At 32.6% G+C, this 24,728-nt stretch overlaps 1 protein-coding gene across 1 annotated transcript; it reads right to left on the reverse strand.

Moving 5' to 3' along the window:
* Positions 1-22,606: 22,606 nt before the first annotated feature.
* Positions 22,607-23,334, reverse strand: LOC143432253 (histone-lysine N-methyltransferase SETMAR-like). Its single transcript, XM_076909021.1, has 4 exons — positions 23,277-23,334; positions 23,176-23,219; positions 22,869-23,130; positions 22,607-22,809 (listed from the first exon to the last, which is right to left on the reverse strand). Exons 1-4 carry the CDS (start codon positions 23,332-23,334, stop codon positions 22,607-22,609), a joined length of 567 nt encoding a protein of 188 aa, XP_076765136.1.
* Positions 23,335-24,728: the final 1,394 nt, after the last annotated feature.

Raw genomic sequence — 24,728 nt, forward strand, 5'->3', positions numbered from 1 at the left:
TGAACTTGTACCACTTTCAAAATAAACAGATAAGTGTCGGGACTAAAAAATGTCGACAAAAAACCTATAAGTAAGCTACCCTCCCGGTAAAAGCATTGGAGACAAAAACCGATTACTAATAGGTAAAATATACCTACAATTTATACCACAAATTTCTAAACAATGTCCAAAATAAATTCCTGGTCGTAAACGAAATAAATTAAATTGAAAGTGTTGAGATACATTGTTAAAATTACTATAAAAATTGACTAAGCCGCACCATTGCATCAACCTTAACTATTCAGGCGCCATTATGTTGCAGCTTGAAGCGCGTGACACAAGTAATTCGAGGCCAACTCAAATTACAAACTTCTAAGCGCTGAAGAAGTATAGTACTGCACTTTCATCATGTATACCGTAAACAATTGAAGCATAATAGTGAATGTACTTACTCGGTATGTGCTTGAAACGGAAATTGAATGAATGGGATCCCGAAATCTCGCACCTGGAAATTACTGACCTCGCTCGTGACGTGTCGATTCATGAGAAAGTTCCTGATCGTGTTCATTTAACGTATGAATAATTTCTCCAGTATGTACGTCATAAAAATTTGCTGTTCTATGCCAAGACGTTGTAACTACCTGTTCCGCATCAGGTAGCCTGTCTGGCTAGCAATTCTCGTACCAGAGTCCTGAAACATTTCAGATTATAATTAGCTATCAATTTTTTCTAATTTCTATATCTTTTATCTATGAAGAGGGAACTCGGAAATCTAAAACAATTATGTATTACAAATTACTGCACAATGTATATATAAATTTCTCTTAATAAGTTTTTTTACAAAAGACCAAACTCAGCACGTACTATTGCCGTTTAACACATTGCAAGCGGTAAACAGTAATTACAATCTAAGGAAAACAATAGCTGAAAGCAACGAACTGAAATCTTAGTTACGTGACACTGTAGGTAGTAGACTTATGATAACAGTTCGAAGAAAAATAGACGTTGGAATCGGGAGACTCCAAGTTCAATTACGCGATAGACGACAATGCGTCATTTATTTACAAAGTTCAGTTTCTTCGCCTCAATAACATTCGTAAATTATCAAATTAGCTAGAGCACGCGAAAAAAACTGAATTTGCTCGCTGCAGTTTGAAAAATGTGAAAACCTAACCGGCACTCAACTTGACGCTAACGTCAATATTAGTAGAAATACCTAATCAAAATAAATGTCAATACTTACAATTTTTCGAAGCTATTATCGTTATTACAATGGCGCAAAGAAATGAATGCAGTGTAAAACAGAAATCGCATAATAAAAAATTCGTGTTAGCGATACAGGCAATCAGTATTAAATTAGCCTAACGTCCAACGTGTTAATAATACATACAGTTAATAAAAACTTTGAATCATATTTGCATTTCTCTGGTCTAGTCTAGCGGTTAACAGTACTATAAGTGATTCTGGAATTTTCAACATATACTGCTAGAATCTCGACTAAAAGAATATCAAAAAAACTACGATTTACTTCTTTTACTATTTATATTAATTATATTATACTATTTATACTAATTAATTATTATATTACATATATTCCTGTATCTGCCCATTAAAAATTTAAAAAGTGGACATAAATGAAAAAACAAGAAAGTTCAACCAAGAGGACATCAGATTGATCTCTTCTTTATCGGTTCTTTTGATATCAACAAACATAAACATTTGAAACTGATAATGAGACACATAATCTACAAGTCAAGAAAGCAATGCTATAAGTCACTTTGTAGAACACCTTGTATGTTTAACATGTAAGTTGGTCTTATAGTGAGATACTTAATGCCTTGTATGTCTTCTAATACCTGCTTCAGAAGACGATCTTTTACAAATTATGGAGTTCTATGGAGTTCTAGCAATTTGGAAAATAAAGTACTGTAAGATGTGGATGAGAATAAAGTAAAAACTCGATTGCTCAACTGTTTACTGGGCGTATTTATTCCTGGTTCACCCGAAGGTTCATACAAGAATGCCTTCTTAGGCCATTCGTACTAGCCTCGAGGACACCCTCAACGTCATGGTCCATTCGTATGTTTAGACAAGGCCCCGGAGAGGGGCGATGCAGCAGGAAAATGCACACGGCCCTCGTTGACCGCCCGTGCACCCTGTTATCCGATATTTCTTACAGTACATTTATAAAAAAAACTCTAATTACTAATTATGATACAATTATAATAAAATAAGTGGTATTTCTGGTTAAAAAATCAACGCAAAATTCATTCTTATTTTAAATAAAAAGTTGAATAATTCTTTTAAAATAAAATGTATGTATAGATCACATGTTTTTGTATTCACATGTATGTAAGAAAATAAGTAACTAAGACACATCTAATAATTGCATACTAAAAACGTTTGAAAAATGTCTTCCACACTCGCCCAACAGCCATTGAGGAACTGACTCGCTTATGAATTAACAGATACCTAATATTCAATTATATGCATTTTGAAAATTCTTTTATGTTTAAAATGAGAAATTAAATTTTCATTAAATGTTTCCATGTGTAATTTAATTATTTATTTTGGTTGTGTCCCTCTCCATCGCATGAAAAGAATTTTCTTCAATATGTTGTAAAAAATTATTTGTTACTGCTATTTATGAGGTTTCCGAATATTTTCTTTGTGCGGTTTCTTTTATTCGGTCCCTTTTTACCACACAAAAGCAAAATACCGTAAAACAAAAAATAACTTTCAGAAACAATACATTGTACTGCTTTGCTTTCTTTAATTTGTAAGAGTTTACGATTAGGACGAAGATAGGACGAGAACAATCAACAGATGTACGAGCACTTCACGTTCATTAGTAAAAAATTTGCTGCTCAACTGTTTTTTCAATTTATCGAAAACGTCCTGGTCTAACTGTATTATTTGAAATATAACGAAATTAAATTAATAAAACAGTGAGTAGTGCTGATTTAATCTCAATAGCTTTATCAGCAATGTAGAAAAATCATACCATTAAAAATAAAATTGAACAAAAATAAACTATAAGAAAGATGAATGATATTGTGCGATGAAATTATCGCTACTGAGTGAAAAATTATTAAAGAAACGATTCCAGAATGCATGAAAACGATTGTACGATCGATTTTTATTAAATATTAGCTAATGTGAATTTAAAATAAATAATTGTTTATTTCCTTATCAGATTAACTGAAGATTTATCAGGTGTAATACTTTTTCCAGAATTTCTGACGGTTAAATACTTATTTCCAATCAGTCTTTCGTAAATTCACTAATTTTTAATACATAATAAAGAGATATTACTATTATTTCACTTGCTTTCACTTTATATTAAACCAATTTAACGATACCATGAATTTTATTATTTATACAACTTTATACCGCACGAAAAAATTTGTTAATTGTAATGTATAGCTGAATACTTTTTGCCAACGGTTGTGTACAATATATACATGCAGAAATATGTAATTCTACAAGTATAATAATAATAAAAGATGACGAGCAATATTCTAATATTATTATTGACAGCTGTTATTAATATAATTGTACCATCAATTGTGTCTTCATCGTAATAAAAGAGCCTCTATAGTTCCTAGCGTGTTACAGCATATTCGTCCATTTCGTTCATTACAGCATGCTAATTGTAAAAAAATTATTCGTTGCAATATTCGTTTACGACGTCGTACTATAGTATAAAATACTGTTTGCGGGTATGAAAAAGTAATTAGCAGTATGTTAAAAATTGAATAATTAAGCTATATTACATGTAGATGATGTAATACTTACACGCGTATACGCTCCATATTAAATTTATTGCTTTGTTGTATCATAAACTCTATACTGATAATTATGATCTTTATAATATTGTAAAAATTGCAAAGTATATGCCAGAAGCAAAACTATCTAACTGTAAAGCGTGGAAAGTAGTGTATCTAAAAATCCATCCGGCATGAAACTCGTTAATGTAACGTTATATAAGTACAATATTGTAACTTTTAAATTACTTTTGCAACGTATTTATACGACGGAGACGTACACCTGAGATGTTTACAGAAAACGGGCGAAGGATGAAAAACAAAGCGAGCAAAAATCACGTATCAACGTAGTACCGTTGCCATGAATATTACGAATGTTCTCGAATTCAACGAAATATATCAAGATATATTTCTTTACACGTTGATACGTACGTGAAACGATAAAATAAGAAGTAGATGCTAACTAAATTAGCTTAGTAACTTAATAATACGATACACCAGCCGGCATTTTCACGCGGCATAAGTGATTACGTAATAGACCGTTACACGTGGTCGTGATATCCATAAATTATGAATTATCCCTACTTGGACAAAAACTCAACGCTCTAGATTATAAACTAAAGATCGAAAGAACAAAAAGAAGAAGGAAAAGTAGAATCGAAAGGAGTACTCACTCAGAGTCCCGTATTTGCAAAGCACCTAATAACTTACAGCTTCGTAAACTGTACTTATCGGCAGCCCGCCACAAAATGAAGAACGACGCACAGTACCTTCTTCGATGGATAGATTTATCTGTTGCGAACAGGTGGTGGATAGTCCTCATTGATTGGACTATCCAATTGGAGTCCTCGAGATGGACTCAGCCGATAGATCATCGATTCTAATTGGGTGTTCATTTCTCTGTGGAAAGGAAATCGTCGAATCTTTACTGATCTTTCTAGTGATACAGAGGGGGCCTCAATCTTCGCTAACGTTGTAAAATATCGCGCGCGCTGATTTTCTTATACATTATTCATACGTGGATTTGTCTCGACTGATCTTCTCCGCTTCAAGTAAAATTCTGATAGAGATCGTATAAATTCATTTGCATGAATGTTTCTGTACTATTTTTGGAAGCTAAAGTTATCTTCAATTATTTTTACGGTTACTTTACATTTTCAGTATTTCTCTATTTAGTGATCTAATTATCACTGCATTTTGTTTGAAAAGAGATATTGACTATTCTTATTGAGGGTAGTTCTAGTGTTAAATAATACATAATTCAGTGTAAATTTTCCAAGTCCTTTTCAGAATCCTGAAACTTTAAATTGAATTTGTAAGCAGTGTAATAAATTAAGATATAAGTTAACGCAAGATAATCATCGTTGCATCATTTAGAATTTTATTTTTCTCCTCTTTGGTTTAATTTTTACTCCTACAGGTATTTCAATTTGTTTGATCTTTGGTTTAATGTAATGTTGGAAGGATTTTAATAATTAATAATCACATCGATGAGTAATACAGTAATTAGTTTTGAATCTGTTAGAAAATGGGTTTTATGAATAATCAACAACGATTCACTTTTGTATAATAATTGTTCTTTTATTTCTACGCACTGGAAGTGACCTTTCCCTAACTTCTCTGTAGAGAACTGAACTGAAATTAAAACATATAGAAATATATATCTGAAAAAATGCCATCTCTTCTCACTCGAGAATAAAAGATTAATTTTTGTATTTGGTTTCCAATGAAAACCAACACGCCCCCTCAAAAATTAATTGTCATAATATAAGCTTATAACATATTCATATTTAATTAAGAAAAACCACTTCCAATACGTCTTCTGGGATTACATGTGGTCCAACATTTGTTGCTAAGGGTTAAGGAAACCAGGAAAAACTTAACCAGACCACTTATACTCGTATAAACATATAATTGCAAAAGAAATTATTTCAAATACATTTTCATTCTGAAGTCCGTGAATTTTGGCGTAGACAATGGTTTTGTAAAGGCATCTGCTAATTGTTGACCTGTAGGAATATAAGTTAATTTTACCATATTTTTCTCAACTTGTTCTCGGCAGAAATGATATTTAATATCAATATGCTTTGTTTTCTTATGGTTGGTGGGATTGTTGGCAATGCTAATGCAACCGTTGTTGTCTTCAAAAATTTCTATTGGTTTTGAAATCTTGAAATTTATACTCATTGCCAATGATCTCAACCACAAAGCTTCCTTAACGGCTTCGTAAAGAGCCATATATTCTGCATCAGTTGACGAGGCTGCCACAGATAGTTGCTTTTTCGTATTCCAACTAATAGTGCATTTACCAAATAATTGGAATAAATACCCTGTTGTACTTTTCCTATCAATTTCGTTACTACCCCAATCTGAGTCAATATAACCGATCAAAGAATTTTTATCATTACATTTTTCATATGTCAGTTCCAAATTTATTGTGCCTTTTAAATATCGCAAAACCATTTTTAAGCTAATCCAAAGTTCTTTATTATTTTTATTTGTAAATCTACTTAAAAAATTTACTGCTAAACTTAAATCTGGCCTTGTACACACCATCAAGTACATTAAACATCCAATGAGATTGCGACATGGGGCATCATATATCTCATCTGAATTCAGTACTGCATAGTTTAATTTATTTTCCATTGGTGTATTTGCAATTTTACAATCTTACATATGGAATTTATTTAGAACTGTATTAATATATACATTTTGATCAAGAGTTATTTTTCCTTTACTCCTCATTATCCTAATTCCTAAGAAAAGCTTTATCTCTTTTAAATCAACCATTAAAAATTTATTCATTAAGTAGGATTTTAAATCAGTCATTACTTTAATGCATACAATAATTATGACCAGATCATCAACGTATAATATAAGATAAATATTTTTGTTAACATCTCCTTTATCTAAAATATAAAGACACGAATCTACTACTGAACTTTTAAAACCTAATTCTTTGAGAGTTTGATCAAAAACTTCATTCCAGCACCTTGCCGCTTGTTTTAAACCGTACAGGGATTTATTTAATTTACAAACTAGATTCTTATCATTTTTGATACCATCGGGGACCTTCATATAAATTTCCTCTTTTAACTTGCCATTTAAAAAAGCACTCTTTACATCCATATGATGAATCAATAAATCAAATTGATTGGCAAAAGCTATTAAAAATCTAAAACTTGCAATTCTTGCTACAGGGGCAAAAGTTTCATTAAAATCCAATAAATATTCCTGACTAAATCCTCTGGCTACCAAACGAGCTTTATATCTGATCGGGTTCCCAAATTCGTCATTTTTTATTGCAAAGACCCACTTACAATCTACTACGTTTTTATTCTCAGGCCTTGGTACCAGAGTCCACGTTTTATTTACTAAAAGAGAACTAATCTCATCTTCCATTGCTTTTTCCCATTTTACTCTATCCTCGCTTTCCTTAACTTCTGCATAACTTTTTGGAATTTTGCAGGTTATCGATTGTGCACATAAAATGTAATCGTTTGGAATTGCATGCTCATCGTAAGAAATAGGTGGTCGATCTCTGAGCCTCTCACTCCTTCTAATTTGTTTCAAATCGTTATTTAATTGTTTTTCATGAGATGAAGAACCATCATAATGTTTTTTTTCTCCCCTTGTCACCTTATCACTTGACTCTACTGGTTTGGATATATCTTCAACACCAGTTTCAACTTGAGATCCTTTTAAATTAATCTCGTTTGACTTTGTTATTGGTCTTGATTTTAGAAAATCGATTTCATCTACAATGACATCTCGTACAATAACAAATTTTTCGTTTGCTATATCCCACACTTTGTACCCATTTGGTTCGTAACCAACCATGATTCCTTTCCACGATTTTTCATCAAATTTCGTTTTTGAAATTTTATCGTAGACATAAACAGTCGAACCAAATACTTTCAAATATTTTATTTGAGGTCTTTTATCATGCCATAATTCATATGACGTTTTATTTCCCTTCAGTGCCTTCGTTAGTGTTATATTTATTAAATATGTGGCAGTCAAAACCGTCTCACCCCAAAAGGTTTTATCTAAACAAGCACCAGTGATCAAAGTTCGAGCTCTTTCCGTGACTGTTCTCATCATTCTTTCTGACACACCATTTTGCTGTGGGGTTCTCGGTACCGTCAAGTGATAGCTTATACCTTTCTGTGTACAATAGTCCTTTATCTCACTGGATAAATACTCTCTACCATTATCGCAACACAAATTAACTACTTTGGATTGAAAACGCGCTTCAGCTTTCGAAATGTAATCACGAAAAACTGAGAAAACATCTGATTTGAATGTTATCAAATATGTGACACAATAATGAGTAAATTCATCGATCAACAATACGAAATAATTTTTATTATTAAGTGTAGGAGGAGTGATAGGGCCAGCAACATCTGAGTGTATTACGAACAATGATCTCTTTATACTTTTTTTATTTTTTATTTTATTAAATGGTAATCTCTTTTGTTTCCTACTTATGCAAGCCTCGCACAATTTGTCATTAGGGATTATTTTCTCAATTTGACTTATATCCTCAACCATTTTATTTCTTTGGAATTTCAAAAATACTTGTTTGCCTATGTGGCCTAAACGTTGGTGCCACAATTCATAATTAATGTTTGTAACATTGTATGCTTGAGCGATAGAGTTTGCTCCATATGATTCAATGGAAAATTTTATTTGGAATGTATTCCCAATGGACTTACCAGTTGCTACTACTTTACCATCTTTACTGATTGAAATATCATCTACATCTAAGACCGTTCTTAGCTTCGCCTTTCGAAGTTTCGAAACAGACAATAAATTGTTGGGAACCTCTGCACTGTATAGGACATCCTTCAGGACTCCTTCAACACCCAGGTTGCTTATCGCGTCCAATGAACCAATTTTCGTTGCTAATATAAAACACCCACTTTTAGCAACTCCAACTTTTATTGGTGGATTTAACTCAACGAAATCCTTTGCCAAATCTTCTCTGTTGATTAAATGATCTGATGCTCCTGAATCCATCGGGAACGTTATTTCGTTTTTCTTCTCGCACTCTTCAGATTCATAATCAGCGGTCATAAAAGCAAAACCAGAATTTTCACTTGATGATAACTGTTGAGCCATTTGCACCGTTTGATTCGTCCTCCTCTTTTCCACTTCTTTCTGATTCTTCTTCAACTCTTTCAAATAGTAACGACATTCACGTTTTATGTGTCCTGGCTTGTTGCAATAGTGACATCTGATCCCAAGAATTCTTCTATTATTTTTGTATTTATTGAATTGTCCAAATTTTTGACCGAACCCCTTAATCTTCGAAGTGTTAAAATTTGGTCCTTTTGTCGTATTCACTGTACTTTGAACATGTAGCACTTTTGTACTTGTATCTGCACTTTCCGTTTTTATTTTCACTTCATGGTCCAGAAGCCAAGTTTTCACAAATGTCAAAGTTAATGTATTTTCAGATAATGTCTCTATTGCAGTAATTACACCGTCATAAGAAGGCGGAAGAGTTAATAATAAATGTGTCACTTTATCCGTTTCTTCTAGCTTGGCACCGGCGGCTAATAATTCAGTAATCAAGTCATTAAAAACAGTGAAATGTTTAACTAATGACATGTCTCCTTGCAATTTTAAACTGAGTAATTTCTTTCTTACGGCCAATTGAGTTGCGACGCTCTTTCTTTCATAAATTTTGTCTAAATTATCGACAATATCTTTTGCTGTTACATTGCCACTTGCAAAACCAAGAAACGAATCCGATAAAAATTCAATAATCACACTCTTAGCTGTGTTTTCGGCTTTATCCCAGTCATCAGATCTTTTGTCTGGAACTTCTTCGTCAATAACTTTAACCACATTTAGTTCAGTTAATAATGAACGAATTCTGAACTTCCACACACTGTATTTATCGCCATCGAAAGGAGTAATATTTCTTTTCATTTTTAATTGATCCGTAATAGAAGTTGATACGCGTGTCCTTCCACAATGAACAACTTTATTTAGATGTGTTTTTTTTACTAAACTTAAACTTAATTAAGCTTAAATTGTCTTAGTATACTTAGTACACACTTAATAACTAACGCAAACGATTTATATTTTTTAAAATTAGTTTTTCACAGTTTCTACGCGTTAGACCTGGGCCCATAATCTGTTAGGAAATGGGTTTTATGAATAATCAACAACGATTCACTTTTGTATAATAATTGTTCTTTTATTTCTACGCACTGGAAGTGACCTTTCCCTAACTTCTCTGTAGAGAACTGAACTGAAGTTAAAACATATAGCAACATATATCTGAAAAAATGCCATCTCTTCTCACTCGAGGATAAAAGATTAATTTTTGTATTTGGTTTCCAATGAAAACCAACAGAATCTAAATCGGTGAAAAGTGGCATACTGATTTCTGAGGTTCTCGTAATATGGTTTTGTAGCGGCTAGCATCGAGGTATAATAGAAGACCTTTTTCGCTACAAGCAGCTAGCACGATTTATGGTATGCGCACAAATAAGTTACTTTTGAGAAGACGTCCTTAACGAACTTTCTCCGCATGTTAGCTGTAAATCTTAGTCGACGACCTCAGTAACACACGCGGACGCCATAAATCGAGGGTTTCCAAAAAGGGGTCTAGGCCTACGGTCAAGAGGCTACAGCCTTGACGTGAGAGGAACCAGACCCAGCGGAAACCCCGCTACATTGCCAAATGTTAACATAACAAAACACCCCCACTATACCTGCTGCAGCCCTTCCAAGTAAACGCGCTAAGGGCGCAAGAAGAGGCGGCGCCTAGATATAAACAAATACATGATTGGCTAAGGTCGAAACACCGACTTAGCCAATCATGTGACTAAAAGAAATTGTACAGACGCGGCTGCACACGAGAGAACTGAGAAAGTCAGTTGATCTCGAGAACTAGCCGAGTGCAGACGCTCTAGGAGAATAAAGACAAAAGTGAACATCCTACGAACTCAGTCTGATCAGTCGAACAACGAACCCCTCCACAGTTTCTTTTGGTATGACGGGGGCTTTTTAATTCATGAAGATTGAATTTCTTAATTTTTATTCTGAATTTGCCAACGAGTCAACGAAGTCAACAAGATCGCCAATTTCTTTGTCGTCAACGAGAGATACTTGCGTTTTTAGTCATAATTACTTAGGTATAATTTACTTAAGTAAATTAATTGTTATTATATTTTAATATATCTGTAAAAAAATAGATTTTCCTATCCAAAGAGGAAATTAGCTTCACATCCCGTCTATTATTTGTTCTCGCGTAATTAAGTTCGCACTTGTTCGGTACCGATTAACTATTTCAGTGTGGGCTCGCTTGCATGCATCACACGCTGAATATAAGTAATGGATAATCTAGTTTCATGTTTCGTAAGTTCGCTTTCACAAGAGTTCCACATTTTCTAGCATCTAAGCATCTAATCATCTGATGTTTTAGCGTATAATCGAGCTGATGTTGTTTGCGGTGCCCATCCAGATTTCCATACAAACATATGTTTGTGCGAGCGTTGTAGTATTATAGCGTACTTACCACATGTTCGTATAAACGCTACAGTATTATACATAGAATCACCGCATATCGGTCTAGAACGCTACAGTATTATCATATGTTTGCATGAACTCTACAATATTATAAGGTTACCGCGTGCTTTGGATGAACGCTAAACTATTATAGAATAACTGCATGTTTGTATTATAATATCAATCGTATCGTTGACGACCGGGTTTTTGATCTCCATTCTTTAAACTGAAATAACATTACTGCAAAAAATTTGGTTTATTATAGTTGTATTTTAACAGTTTTTAATAAAATAAGAAATGCACAATGTTTCTTTCCTTTTTTTCATATTATTCAAGCGGCCAAACATGGAGATTTCCGTAATCGGTCGTAAACGTATTGAAGCATCGTAGTTTACAAAAACCGGGGAGAAAGCTAGAAAACATCGACCGTCCATTACTAAGGCGAACCAACTTATGAACGACCAATCAACCGCGCTGCTTGTCAACTAAACTGAAAGTAGAAATAGAGTGGGCACCCCGTCCTCTAATTGGCAAGCGTAACGATTTAAGGTTATGCAAGTCGAAGGAAAAGCGCGGAGGATTAATGCCCGACTGGCTGCTCTACTTTGACCACCTTCGTATCAATGAATCGTCTTCTTTTAACAAATTTAGTTTATAGACGGGGAAGTATAAACGTGATGCCTCATAATTTAACTAACTAAATATTAATAAAACTGTATTTGAATGTTTGAAGCTATGCAAAACATTTATTACAAATTTTGTGCAAATAAAATATTACCAAAATAGTTTTGCTGTGCTTGGAGAAAAAGGTATCCTCTGCACTCATGCTTAACGTATTATTAATAAATTTCGCTTACTACTGTTAACATACGATCGTGGACACATGAAATGTATCAATTGGCAACGTTGTTTGAAACAATGTAAAACATTTATTATAAATTTTTTGCAAGTGAGATACTACGAAAATAGTTTCAGTGACTTCAATGCACATGTAAATATCAAACAATCCCGAAAAATCAACCACGAGACATAACAATATATATTGTATTTCGAAGCATCAACCCAGACAACCAGCGCTACAATCGCTGTAGCGCCAATGGCACCGGGTGGAACTCTAAGCACTGTGCTAGCACGGTTCTGTGCTCTCAGTTCTCGTAACAGCACAGGGCTAGCACTGGAGCGACACTGCGTGTCACGGCACTATCAAAGCACGGCGATACAGCAGAAGGCCGACACGGCGTGCCAATGACACTATCAGCTCACCATAGTGACACGCGTACCAATGGCGTGGGCTAATATATACCAATGAAGAAGCTGTTTGCATAAAAATTATAAACGAATATTAAAAATGACTAAACTAAGCAATTTATTTATTTCGATTCGAAAATAGATACACTGACACGAAAGAAAGATAGAAAAACTTCTTTTTATTATTTTCTATAAACTATAACTTAATACAGCGATTTTTTCAGAAAAGTCGTTAATTACTTTATCGTAAAAATACATACACTTATTTTATAAATATTTTTTTCAACTCATCGTTAAAAATTCATGTAACAAAGGTATATTTTATATTTAATAATCCTTACAAACGATAAAACCATTTACCACAAGAATATATGTACCAAAGGAAAACAAATAATTACGTTCAATATTTTCACCTGAAAATTGTGATACGCTAGTAAAGTAAACGTAACTTAATTGGTTCAACATTTTATAAGTAAATGTATCATTTATTACATTTCCTTAAATAATATGCTGCCATCGTATTTAATACTCTCTATTGGCATGAATTTTCCTGACGAATTGGAAAAATATATATGGCTCTCTGAATAACTATAAATGTTGGCAAACAACTACCAAAACGTCTGTCAGTACTCGTATGCGGATATCTAAACTCTGACGTATTTAATTTGTACGGAATAACAGGTGGTTCCCCATTAACAAATGTGACGCCTACGCCAATGCAGAAAAAATTTTGAATGGAACGATGACACGCGTGTCACGCTGGTGCTGGCGCAGTGTCATTCGCACGCGTGCTACACTGGTGACTAGAACGTGTTGCCACTGCGTGCCGGCATTTTAGCTAACGAATGCGGTCACAGATGGCTACGGATCTGCTGACACCCCCCCAGAAGTGTTGCCACAGTGCCGGTACGGTGTCGGCACCATCTTATCGTGTGTTGTCTGGGTGCAAGGAGAAAAAAAGAACGACAGAAACGAAAATATTGAAATGGCAAGTTTTACGCTCGACTAGTTATTTCCAAACGACTTCGACTGACAGCAACTAATGTAAAACCAGTAGAAATTAATAAGCATAAAACTCATGTTGAACCGTGATGGTATTATAGCGATAGTTTTCCCATACAACAGTACCAAAATGCAGCACCAAAATCCCTAGGATAAATCTCTGTAAAGTAAATAACCAATCCTGTAAAGTAGGTTACGCTTTAGGTTAAGTGTAGTTTAAGGTGGTGTTAATAAAACCAAAAGGAACAAAAGATTCTTTCACATTTGGCGTGAAAAATTTGTGTCGGTATTAGAACGAAAATTTATGAGAACATTCTTTTCAAGGTACTTCATCCCCTTGTATTCTTCTATATCGAAGTATCTGTTACAGAGCTATCTAGTGCTGAGAGCTATCTAGTACAAAACCTTTTACGTTTATGATTATTACATCGAAGCACGCGAATTGGAAACTGCCGTAGCTGTTTCGTGAGGCTTAATGTAAATTGATTGCTGTATTACTGCTGCTGGAGGCACAAATAAAAACATGCCCATTGTTTTAAGGTTAGTGAAACAGTTTATGGAGAACGAGCACGAAAAGTGATTTAGAAAATGGTAAAAGTTTCTGTACATACATATGTACCTACGGTTACTCACACTAATTACAGACACTATACATTGCCTGTATTTATTGCTATATGTAAGTAAGAATAATTTAAATACTGAGTTACTTATTTGATAAAAAAGTAGTAGTTTGAAATTCAGAACAATTTTTTCTGACAATAACATTTAGGTGTAGAATACATTTTAGACAAAAAGTTGTCTCAATAACCCACTAATGCAGACAGAGAAGCTGACGAATGAAAATTGTGTAACTAAACACAAGATATATATGTAACATACATGTATAAACTATATAACTAACCATATAACTAAATAACTAACTATATAATATAAACTAATATAATATAAACTAATATAATAATAACTATATAATATAAACTAAAGTAACGCACCAATTCATTTGTATATGTAGACCAAGCGATAACAGGAAGGATTTGCAAAAAATTTATATAAACCCTTATATTGGGACGTCTGACACTAATAGGATAATATATAGTTCTTTTTTTTAAATAAATATTTTGTACGTAAATTTTATAAAAATTTATGATTTTAAAATTTTATTGCAAATCTCCTTGACTTAACCCAATGGTAATGCATTTAAATACCTTGTAGTATCCTGTAAAATCGGATTCAAATGTCTCAGCAAGAAGGATAGTAGCATAGCAATACCTAAAATGTCATAAAAGCAACTAGTAAATATTTTTGTCTGAAACTGTGAATGTGTAGTATTAGAAGCAACTCTTTACCAAAAATGTCATAATATGATTGTATTATATGACAAAAGGAAGATTTCCTTACGGCTGCTTTTTAAGGTATGAAGAAAATGAAATCATTTTTCCTTAAAGCAAATCATGTAAGATGTAAAAAAAAGATAGTTTTGAGAAGGCTTTACGTCTCTGTACATTACTATAGAATACATTTCCGAGCTATTTAAGAGCTAGGAAAGAAGTTGAATACATTTGAATACATCAGTGCAAGCTTACCAGCTGAACTCATAATATAATATATATAGGAACATGTACGATTACAGGTAGTCATATAATCCAAACGGATTAATAATCTTACAGTATTTAAGCACATTAAGAATAATTTTTTTTTAATATTTTGAAAAAATAGAGCTGCAGTCTTCTTCCAGCTTTATTTGCAATTCAATTTTGGAATTTATTTCCATTTTTCTAATATGTCCTATGTGTTTTCTATAGGGTTTAAGTTTGGAAATGGATGTAAAACTTTCAAACAATAGTAGTACAAATATTTCTGCATAATTCTTGTTTTTTGTTTAGGATCATTATGTTGATAAAATTTTTATGTATTTTGGATTCTTACGTTATTCTCATTTATTCCCATACAATTTTTAGAAAATTATTATTGGTTATTTTGAGTGTTTTCACTGTAATTGCTGGTAACACATTGGGATAAATAAAGAAACAGCTTCACCTGTGCTTAGAAACAGAACAAAATTTATTATGAGAAGTACATAGACACATACTTGGCAGAAATGTATATACAGTTCTTGGATGGAATTATAACTCAGTAGAGGACATGACTACTTATAGCCTATGGCATAATAAATTAAACATTTCCAACAATTATTCTCTAGAAGTCTCAGATACCTAGTTTGATCTCAAATGTCTTTGATAAATACAAATTCCTCAATTTTGATAGGCTAAACGAATACCCATACAATTGTACAACCTCCTTCGTATCTTAAAGTAGATTTTACATTTGTTAACTACAAGCTTTTATTTATTTGCCTCCATACTATTATACTTCTTCATTATGAACCAAAAATCTACTCTTGTTAGCAAAATAATATCTTTCCATCAAGCTGGAAATTTTTTAATGAACTCTTTGGTAAAAATCGACCCTTTTCTTCTATTTATTTCATTTATCTGTAACTTTCTCTTTGCCATTTGATCTTGGATCATTAAATTCATTAAATTCATTTTTCTTATTACTCTATGCTCTTCTTATCACTCTATTTTAAGCCCTGTTTTTTCCTAATTTTCATGATGAATTTCTGAAGCTAATTGTGTGAAGCATTTACATGGAGATGTTTTGTAATTTTCTACATTATTATTCTTTTTTCCTTTTCATTCAGAATTTAAGATGGTTCTTTAAATTCAATTTGGTCTCCTTTTTTTTTATACATTTTATTAATATTTATAATTGTTATCTGTATGATAAATTGCAAATTGTATTTTGTCAAAACAATTCTCTTTTTTGTATTAAATTTTAGATGTTAAGACTCTGAAATACAACTTTCTACTAAGGGAAATTTATACTTCAGTAGTTTATACATAGAGCAAAGCTATTTTGCTCTTAAAGTAATCGTTTGGAATTAATAAGTAATAGAATGTACAAAAGTGTTAGAATATTAGTTAAGCTACTTAGTTAGTTAATCTACAAAAAATGGTTTATATTCTTATAAAATAAGCAATATAGTAATTAAATTATTCCTACTTATATATAACATTAAATACAGGGAATGTGTAGTGCCTAAATATATATATAGTAAATAATCATATTTACGCTTGGTATATTATTTAATACTTATTTTATTATTTAAACTAAGAAATAACTGAAGCATAAAAAGTTATTTAAAAACTAAGAATGTGTTAAAAAATATTGTGCTAAAGAATGAGCTGCGCTGAAATGAATAAGGTAATGTTCTAGTAATGACACTTTTAAACTGATGGTTACAATGATTAAAACTGTTTATAATTTAAAATAAGATGGAGTATTTTTCAGTCATAATGTATATTGTTACCTATCATTTTCTTAAAAAGAAGTATTAAAATTTGTGTATGACACCATGATAAATTGGTTGAGTGATTAGACAGAATAAAATTATATTTCTAAAGAATTCTAATGGAAATGGTTGATAAAAATGAACAGTTTTTCACACTTTACAATCTTAAAAATTTGAAAATGGATATGAATTTAATATAAAAAATGTAAAGGCTTACTAAATAATATAAAATATAATGTTGTATTGTCATAAAGCAGGGTTTTCTTCATTCTTCTGGAAACTTTCAATTCAATTCAATTCGGGAAACTTTTTCACATAGTTTCTATTCTCTCTTCCAAATTATTTCCGGCTTGTCTATTTCTTTGCCTTCCTTGTTCTTCTCTAATCTATAATTCTATCTTTCTAGCTCTTTCTTTCCTATATTAATATTAATTAAATACATTTTCTATTCTGTTTGCAAAGATTTGGAATAGATTTACAATCCATTAATTGATTTCTTATCATTTTATCATTTGATCTTTTCATAATTTTACAATTACTTTTTAATCTTTATTATGTTCCTCTCTCTCTGCAGTGTTTCATAGGTTTTTAAATGATTGGCAACGTAAAAAGTTAGTAGAGATAATTTTTTATTTTCTCAGCTTCATGTATAGTTTTTTAAAATTCAATATTGACAAATATTATTGATAGTGTCCAATGATTAAGTCGGCTCTAATAGCTAGGATTTTTACCTTATATGAGTAGGCATGTATGTTATAAATATTGACTTCACTGAAACAATTTGAAAGACTGAAGAATAATTAGTAACTTAACATGCTTCATATGTTTGTAATAAATGGAGGTTACATGGTTCAAATCAACACAATTTATACAAAGGCAGAAATTACACTCAATAGTAGATACTGCACTATCCTCTGTTTTTCTAAATTCGTGTTAACAAAATTCGATTAAAGCATTTCATTAGTTTAACCTAATACTGTTTGTATCTTTTTAAAGAAAATATAAAGATGTATCAATTCATGAGAAAAAGCAGTTATGTTAGAAGAACTAAGATGATTTTAGTTTTGTATCAAATAGAGACTGTTTGTATTGTAATTCTTTTATATGTAATTTGTTAATATATGGTTATTAACTAACTCTATGTTTGGTAAAAACATTTTTATCAGTTTATCGAAAATGCATGCAAATGAAAAATTGAAACGACTGTTGAGTATGTGACATTTAGAGGTGAAGGATAAAAATATTTACATTTGTTTGAAATTTTTTAAAAATATATTTTGGAAATCAATTATATGTTACATGTACAATGCCTGAATTTAAATCATAACATAAATTGATGTTGGCAAGGGATATTTCAGAATCTGACTCATCTACTATTAAATATTGTTTTATGTTTCATAAATTATGTTTCCTATTTTTTCAATATATGTGCATTTATTTATAATGGAATATTGTTATTATTGCCTTAAAATTTTTCAGCTATAGCGCTCTCTTATGCATTTAATTTTCATGCTTTGCTTTCAAGGCGTCTTCTGATGACTTTCATACAAGTACTATTGCATTTGATATATGTAATATCTGTTGAATGAAATAATAATTTCTGCAAGATTGCCGATCTGTTGTATGTCAACTACATAACAATGAATATAACAATCTTATTTTATTAATTTTTGTAAACTCTATTATATTAATTTTGTGTTCATGTTAAATAACTTCTAAAACGGTAGCCAAACTAAAGATCAGTTCATCCTACTTTAAGCAAATCCTACTTTAAGTATATTAATTAATAGTCATATTTTTTTAATTGCTTCTAAATTCGTTTTGTTAAAGATTTATTTATTATGATTATCTTCCCTTACTTGTCATGTTTTAAAGAGCAAACCATTTGTGATATATTGTCAATTGTTAAAGCATTGAATCAGAGGTGGATAGACGACAATTGAAATTTATATTGTTGGATAGACGATACTTTGAAACTTATACTGTTGGATTCCGCGTGAATGGAATTACAATTACTGAGTCTCGGTTTATAAATGGTTATTTAGAATAAAGAATACCTTGCGGAGGGCTGTTCTATTAACATGTTCCCATGTAGACTGTTTTTTTAAGGACTTTCCATTTAGGCAGCGTGGGGTGTATGCGCTCCATGCTTTACAGTTGTATTGTTTTGTTTCTGGCATATGCCTTACAAGGATTAAAATAATGCAAAAATCATAACTATCAAGGAAAGAGTGTATAGTTTAAGATGCATAACATAACAAATCAATAAATTAATTTTTCTAGGAATTATTTGAACAAATACTTGGCTGAACGTTACTCTACTAAGCGAGTTGCATCCTGACACATAATTTTCTTGTATCATGCCTATATTAGTTTAAAATAAAACATTTTAATTGAAATCAAATTCGTATAGAATTACAAAGGATGTTACGGTGAACTTTGTTAAAACATATAACCGTATTATCAGCTAACCAATTTAATATCCCAAGCAGATCGATGAATGTTCAATTTTTAGTTATTCAAAAGTTTTATTTCCAACATTATTTTAATATTATTAAATTAAGAATAATATTTAGAAGCATTAGAAATTCAATTACATAATTTTTCTGCATGAAAAAAAACAACACTTTTCTACCCTTTTAAGATTGCTTTTTGAAATATTAATTTTTGTAATTTGCTATTCCAACAAGAATGATACAACAAATTTCTCTAATACGCGTTTATACATATATTAAATTAAATACATACTTTTAGAATGGAGAAGGGCTTATGATGTCGTAAAGCATATGAAAATATAATTGTATGAAAAAAAAAAAACAGTTGCAAAATTTGAACATAATAGTTCGAAGTTTATCTTTTACGTTAACTGAAATAAATAACCAGCAATATTTTTTCTGAGAACAATCATTCTCTAAATTCTTAACTTGTGACGTTAACGCGTTGCAACGTATTATAAAAAAAAGAGAATAACGGTTGAAAGGAAAATTTATAAATGTAAAATAGTTAATAATTTTCCATCGTTTCTGTTACTATTTTTCTACGCTTTGTTATATCCCGTTAATGCTTAATATATGCGCATGCGGAGATATAATTTTATTAAAAAAATCATTGCGACGTTTGGGCATAATTGTTCAAAGTTTATCTGTTGCACTAAATGAAATAAATAACCAAGCAATATTTTTATGAGAACACTTGCTCTCAATATTTTTAACGAATATTTCCTCTAATTTTTTAATGTAATCACAAAACTAACTGCTTGCCATATTCAAAGTTCCAAATATTATTGCCTTCCTGATTTTCATCAGTTAGGAAGGAACAATTACAATTTAAAGTAATCTTGTTTTTATTTATAAATTATATACACAATTTGTATACTAAATTTTTTTTTTTAAATAACCGTGTACATATTCGAATGCATTTGATTCTGGCAGATCCATTGCACGATAATCATGTTTCCAAATGTTTAAAATTGGATGATGCTACGGATTCTGTGAACTCTGTAGAATTTAACGCGTCGACAACATTTAATATCTCGTCAAGATTAGTTGTACAATTCTGCGCTTCCGAATGTTCCATAAATTTCATACTAAAAAATTGATTAAAACGCGTGTAGCGGCTGGCAGCAGTAACAATAAAGTAATATTCGCTGTAGAAATAGCTAGCACAGTTTACGGTGTGCAGGATAAGTAAGCTACCTTTGAGGAGACGTTTTAGCTTTTTAATATTTTTAAGTAATAGAAAAATAAACTTTAGTCAACGTCCTCGATAGCACGTCCATAACGCCATAAACCGAGGATTACCGGGGACCTGGGCCCAGCGGCCCATATGGCCATGACCGTTAGGCTCCAGGTAAGCGAACCTTGGGAAATCCCGCTACATTACTGAAAATTAATAGGTAACAACAATTCCCCCGTCGACGTCCGTGTCGCCCTTCCTAAGCGACAAGAAGGGCGGCACCCACAAACAGGTAAGGTGATTGGCTTACCAGAATATGTACGGTGGCCAATCACCGAAACGTACGGGTGCAACAAAATGCTTATAAGCAAATGTAAAAATTGGCAAACAACATTCGACAAGTTACAAGGTAGAAATATAGAATTGGAGGCGAGAATCAGAGATACCAAATAAAGCTATCGAAGGAATTTGTGATTCACTTTAGTACACAACACAACTCTCTCCCTCCAAACGCGCATAAATTGTATAGGTATTGGATTAGCGCAATTATTGTCTTATTGTTGGATAGATCCAAAGAAATTCTTGGCGCAATCTTGATTTAAAAAATATTTTTAAAATGTTTATTGTAACCTAAACAAATCCTCGGCCGAAATCCGATTTCAGCGGAATGTTATCTCGCGGATCAGACGGAAAGACAGACAAAACAGGCTTGGCGCTTAACGTTTTATAATCATATCTATTTCTTTACAACGCATTAAGTAAATAATATGTTTCAATATTATTAATAACAATAAATTAAAATAGATAACAATACCAAGAGTGGAACGTAATAAATAACAAAACTAAGAGTGGAATAATATATAATAAATGACACATTGTACTGTTCATAGTGATACTTAGATTCGCGTCTCACCACCAACCGCACATACAACGCACCTTCGCTTTCGATTTTTCTTCCCCGACCGGTATATCGAAGGAAAATGTCTTCCTGTGAGCTTTGTGACATAATTATTTCCTGACCTGCTGCACCGATGATATTCTTAATTTTTGTGGTATTCTTGTAATATTTCCCTAATCAATTGAAGGTGAAATTTCGCCATTGTGATTTGTTTTTTTGTGGTATCCTTATATAGGCATGTGGTGGCCTTTCGACTATTGCCACTAGAGGGACAGCACAGTCTACAATTTCCTGAAAGTACTCGCTAACCTATCCTTTCCAATATATAGAAGTTCTGAACTGTCCCTAATATCCCAGCGTCTAAGGCAGGGTCTGCTAGGAAGCCTTACTGATGAGTCCACTAGCAGGCTCAGGACGAAACGTTCTTCCCCTCTCTTTTCCTTCCTTTCTTTCCTTCCTCCTTTATTCTATAGCGACCTGAAGCATGCCGCTTCAGGCAGAATGCGTTCCAGACGCAAACATCTATCAAGTGGAAAAAGTATTTGTGATACCACTTCAAACTTGTGCGAGTTGTATCGATAATATTGGATTGCCTGGAAAGTTCGTGTCGATTTTTTAGGAAAATTAAAACGCAGCTAATTTAAATATAGGTATACATTTATTAAATTATACAGGCACCATTCTGTTCCACAACTTTTCTCCATCTTTCATGCAATTTGAGGATTCCGTCCTTCCAGAATCTCTCAGGTTTTTCGGCAAAAAATTTGTCTAAATGAGTTTTTATCTCAACCAAAGAGTTGAAATTTTTTCCATTAAGGGAATTTTGTAATGATCGGAAAAGGTGGAAATCCGAAGGCGCAAGGTCTGGCAAATACGGTGAATGGGGTAAAACATCCCAATCAAACTCCAACAATTTTTGCCGAGTTGTCAAAGACACACGAGGTCGGGCATTGTCCTGATGGAATACGACGCCTTTTCGATTCGCAATTTCTGGACGTTTTTGTTCGATTGATGTCTTCAGTTTATCTAATTGAGAGCAATACTTTGCAGAATCTATTGTTTCATTATTTGGTAAAAGCTCATAATAAAGGATTCCTTTCCAATCCCACCAGATACAGAGCATTACCTTCTTCGAATGAAGACTGGCTTTTGGGATGACTAAAGGTGGTTCATCGCGTTTTTCAACGACCTTTTAGGCTGAGCGTTTTTATAAATTATCCATTTTTCATTCCCCGTCACTAATTGCTTCAGAAATGGTGTCTGCTCTTGTAAAGCAAGTCGCAAATGGAGATGCGGGCCGACAGATTTTTCTCCGTTAATTAGTGTGGAACCCATACATCGAGACGGTTTACATAGCCAAGCTTCACAGTATGATCGTAGATGGTTGATTTTGGTTTATTTAGCATTCTTGCTAATTGACGTAATGTTGAGCATGGGTTATTCTCGATTTCTGTTTTAATCATATCTTCGTCTGTGGTGGACGGCCTACCTGGGCGTTCTTGATCTTCAAGGTCGAAATTTTCAGCTTTAAACCGAGGAAACCACTTCCGCATAGTTCTTTCAGCTACAGCATCTTCGCCATAAACAGCGCATATCTTGTTTGCCGCCTGTGTAGCATTTTTACCCTTTCGGAAAAAGAAAAGCATTAAATGCCAATAATGCACTCTATTTGCTACCATAATCTATGGCGTATAAAACTGATAAAAATTAACGAATCGTAACTAAACCTTTTTCCAAGTATGGCCGAGGTTATCATCTTTTGGAATATGTACTATTAATATGTACTATTACACATTTGGATTTTAGAATAAATTCATTTTTTCTCGACTTTTTCGGTACTTCTGCAAATTCTGCGGTATGGATAGTGGAAAGCATATAAAATTCATTTCAATCAGACCACTTCATTGGCAATAATATTCGGTTTCTTCATCAGAATCACTTTTTGAACCAATGATTTCCTTTATCCATTGTTCTCCTTTCAAACGTTTTACACTCATCCTGAAGGGAACTAAATTGAAATTGTACATTATACATTTCAAAAATTAAGTAAACATACGATATGAGCAAACATACCAATTTGTTTTTCGTAGCTTATATAGTAAAGTAATGCGCACTATTGAGAGTAATCATACCCACATAACTTTCCGTGGGTGCCGTTAAGGGTCAGCAGTAGTACTCACGTAACTTTTTAAGAATGCCGCCAATAAGCGGCGGTAGGATCCAGAGAACGTTTTGTGGATAACGTCAATGAGCGGCGGTAGGACCCAGAGAACGTTTCGTGAATGCCGCCAATGAGCGGCGGTAGAACGCAGAAAATGTTTCGTGGATGCCACTATTAGGCGGCGGTAGTACTGAAAGGGTTAATTTTGAGCCTCCAAGTAAGGAGGTATTCTTGAATTTTGGCGAAGGTATCTTAGAGTTGCGATTGTTTTTTCGGATTCGCCTGGGTTATGTTTTTGGTCGCATTTAACGCATCTATATTCTAAGTTAGTGATGTATGATATTTTATACAACAATTGTCAAAATGCATGCCTGGTTTTTTAGAATAATTATCGCAATACTATCTTGTTTAATGACTTTTGCCAGGTTTATTTCTTTGAGAGCAGATGTTGCAATCTTTCTATTCTTATCTGCCAGCAGTTAAAGCATTTCACTCGAACGTGTTTATTATTACTACTAATTACTTTTATACTGTTTAAACGTAGCAATGATTTATGCAAAAAATCTGTCTGGTTTTTACTTCCAACAAAGACTTTACACCATGTTCTTTAGAATTAGTTCTGGTTGGCGAACTTAAAATATGAAATAATTTATCAAAATGATCAATGAGTTCTACCGTTCCGTCGACCTTATTTGGAAGTAAACGGGTAAGCAGTAGTGTGTACATACCTGCAGCTACATGGTTACCAAATGCTTGTACAGCGTATTTGACTTTAATTTTGAAAAAGTTATTCATTGTTTACTATCTTGGTTATAAAATTGAACAATATGCGAGCACGAAGCGCTTTTATCATTAATTTAAAAATTATGTTTGAATCAATTGTTTCGTGTAGCTTTTATTAAGTATAGCATGTCAAACATATAAGCCACATTTTATTGATTAACCGAAAACGTGGAATTTTTAATGGATATTCCTAAATTACGGAACAACTGTACAAAATTAGAGACGCCATGCACTGTAATTAGTGCATGCACCATATAATGAACTGAGAAGCGCCATCGCGTTGCATAAAGTACTAGAACTCAATTACTTCGACACGTTGACACTTAGAAGCGCCAT

Source organism: Xylocopa sonorina, unplaced genomic scaffold (genome assembly GCF_050948175.1).
Source record: "Xylocopa sonorina isolate GNS202 unplaced genomic scaffold, iyXylSono1_principal scaffold0072, whole genome shotgun sequence".
Taxonomy (NCBI): domain Eukaryota; kingdom Metazoa; phylum Arthropoda; class Insecta; order Hymenoptera; family Apidae; genus Xylocopa; species Xylocopa sonorina.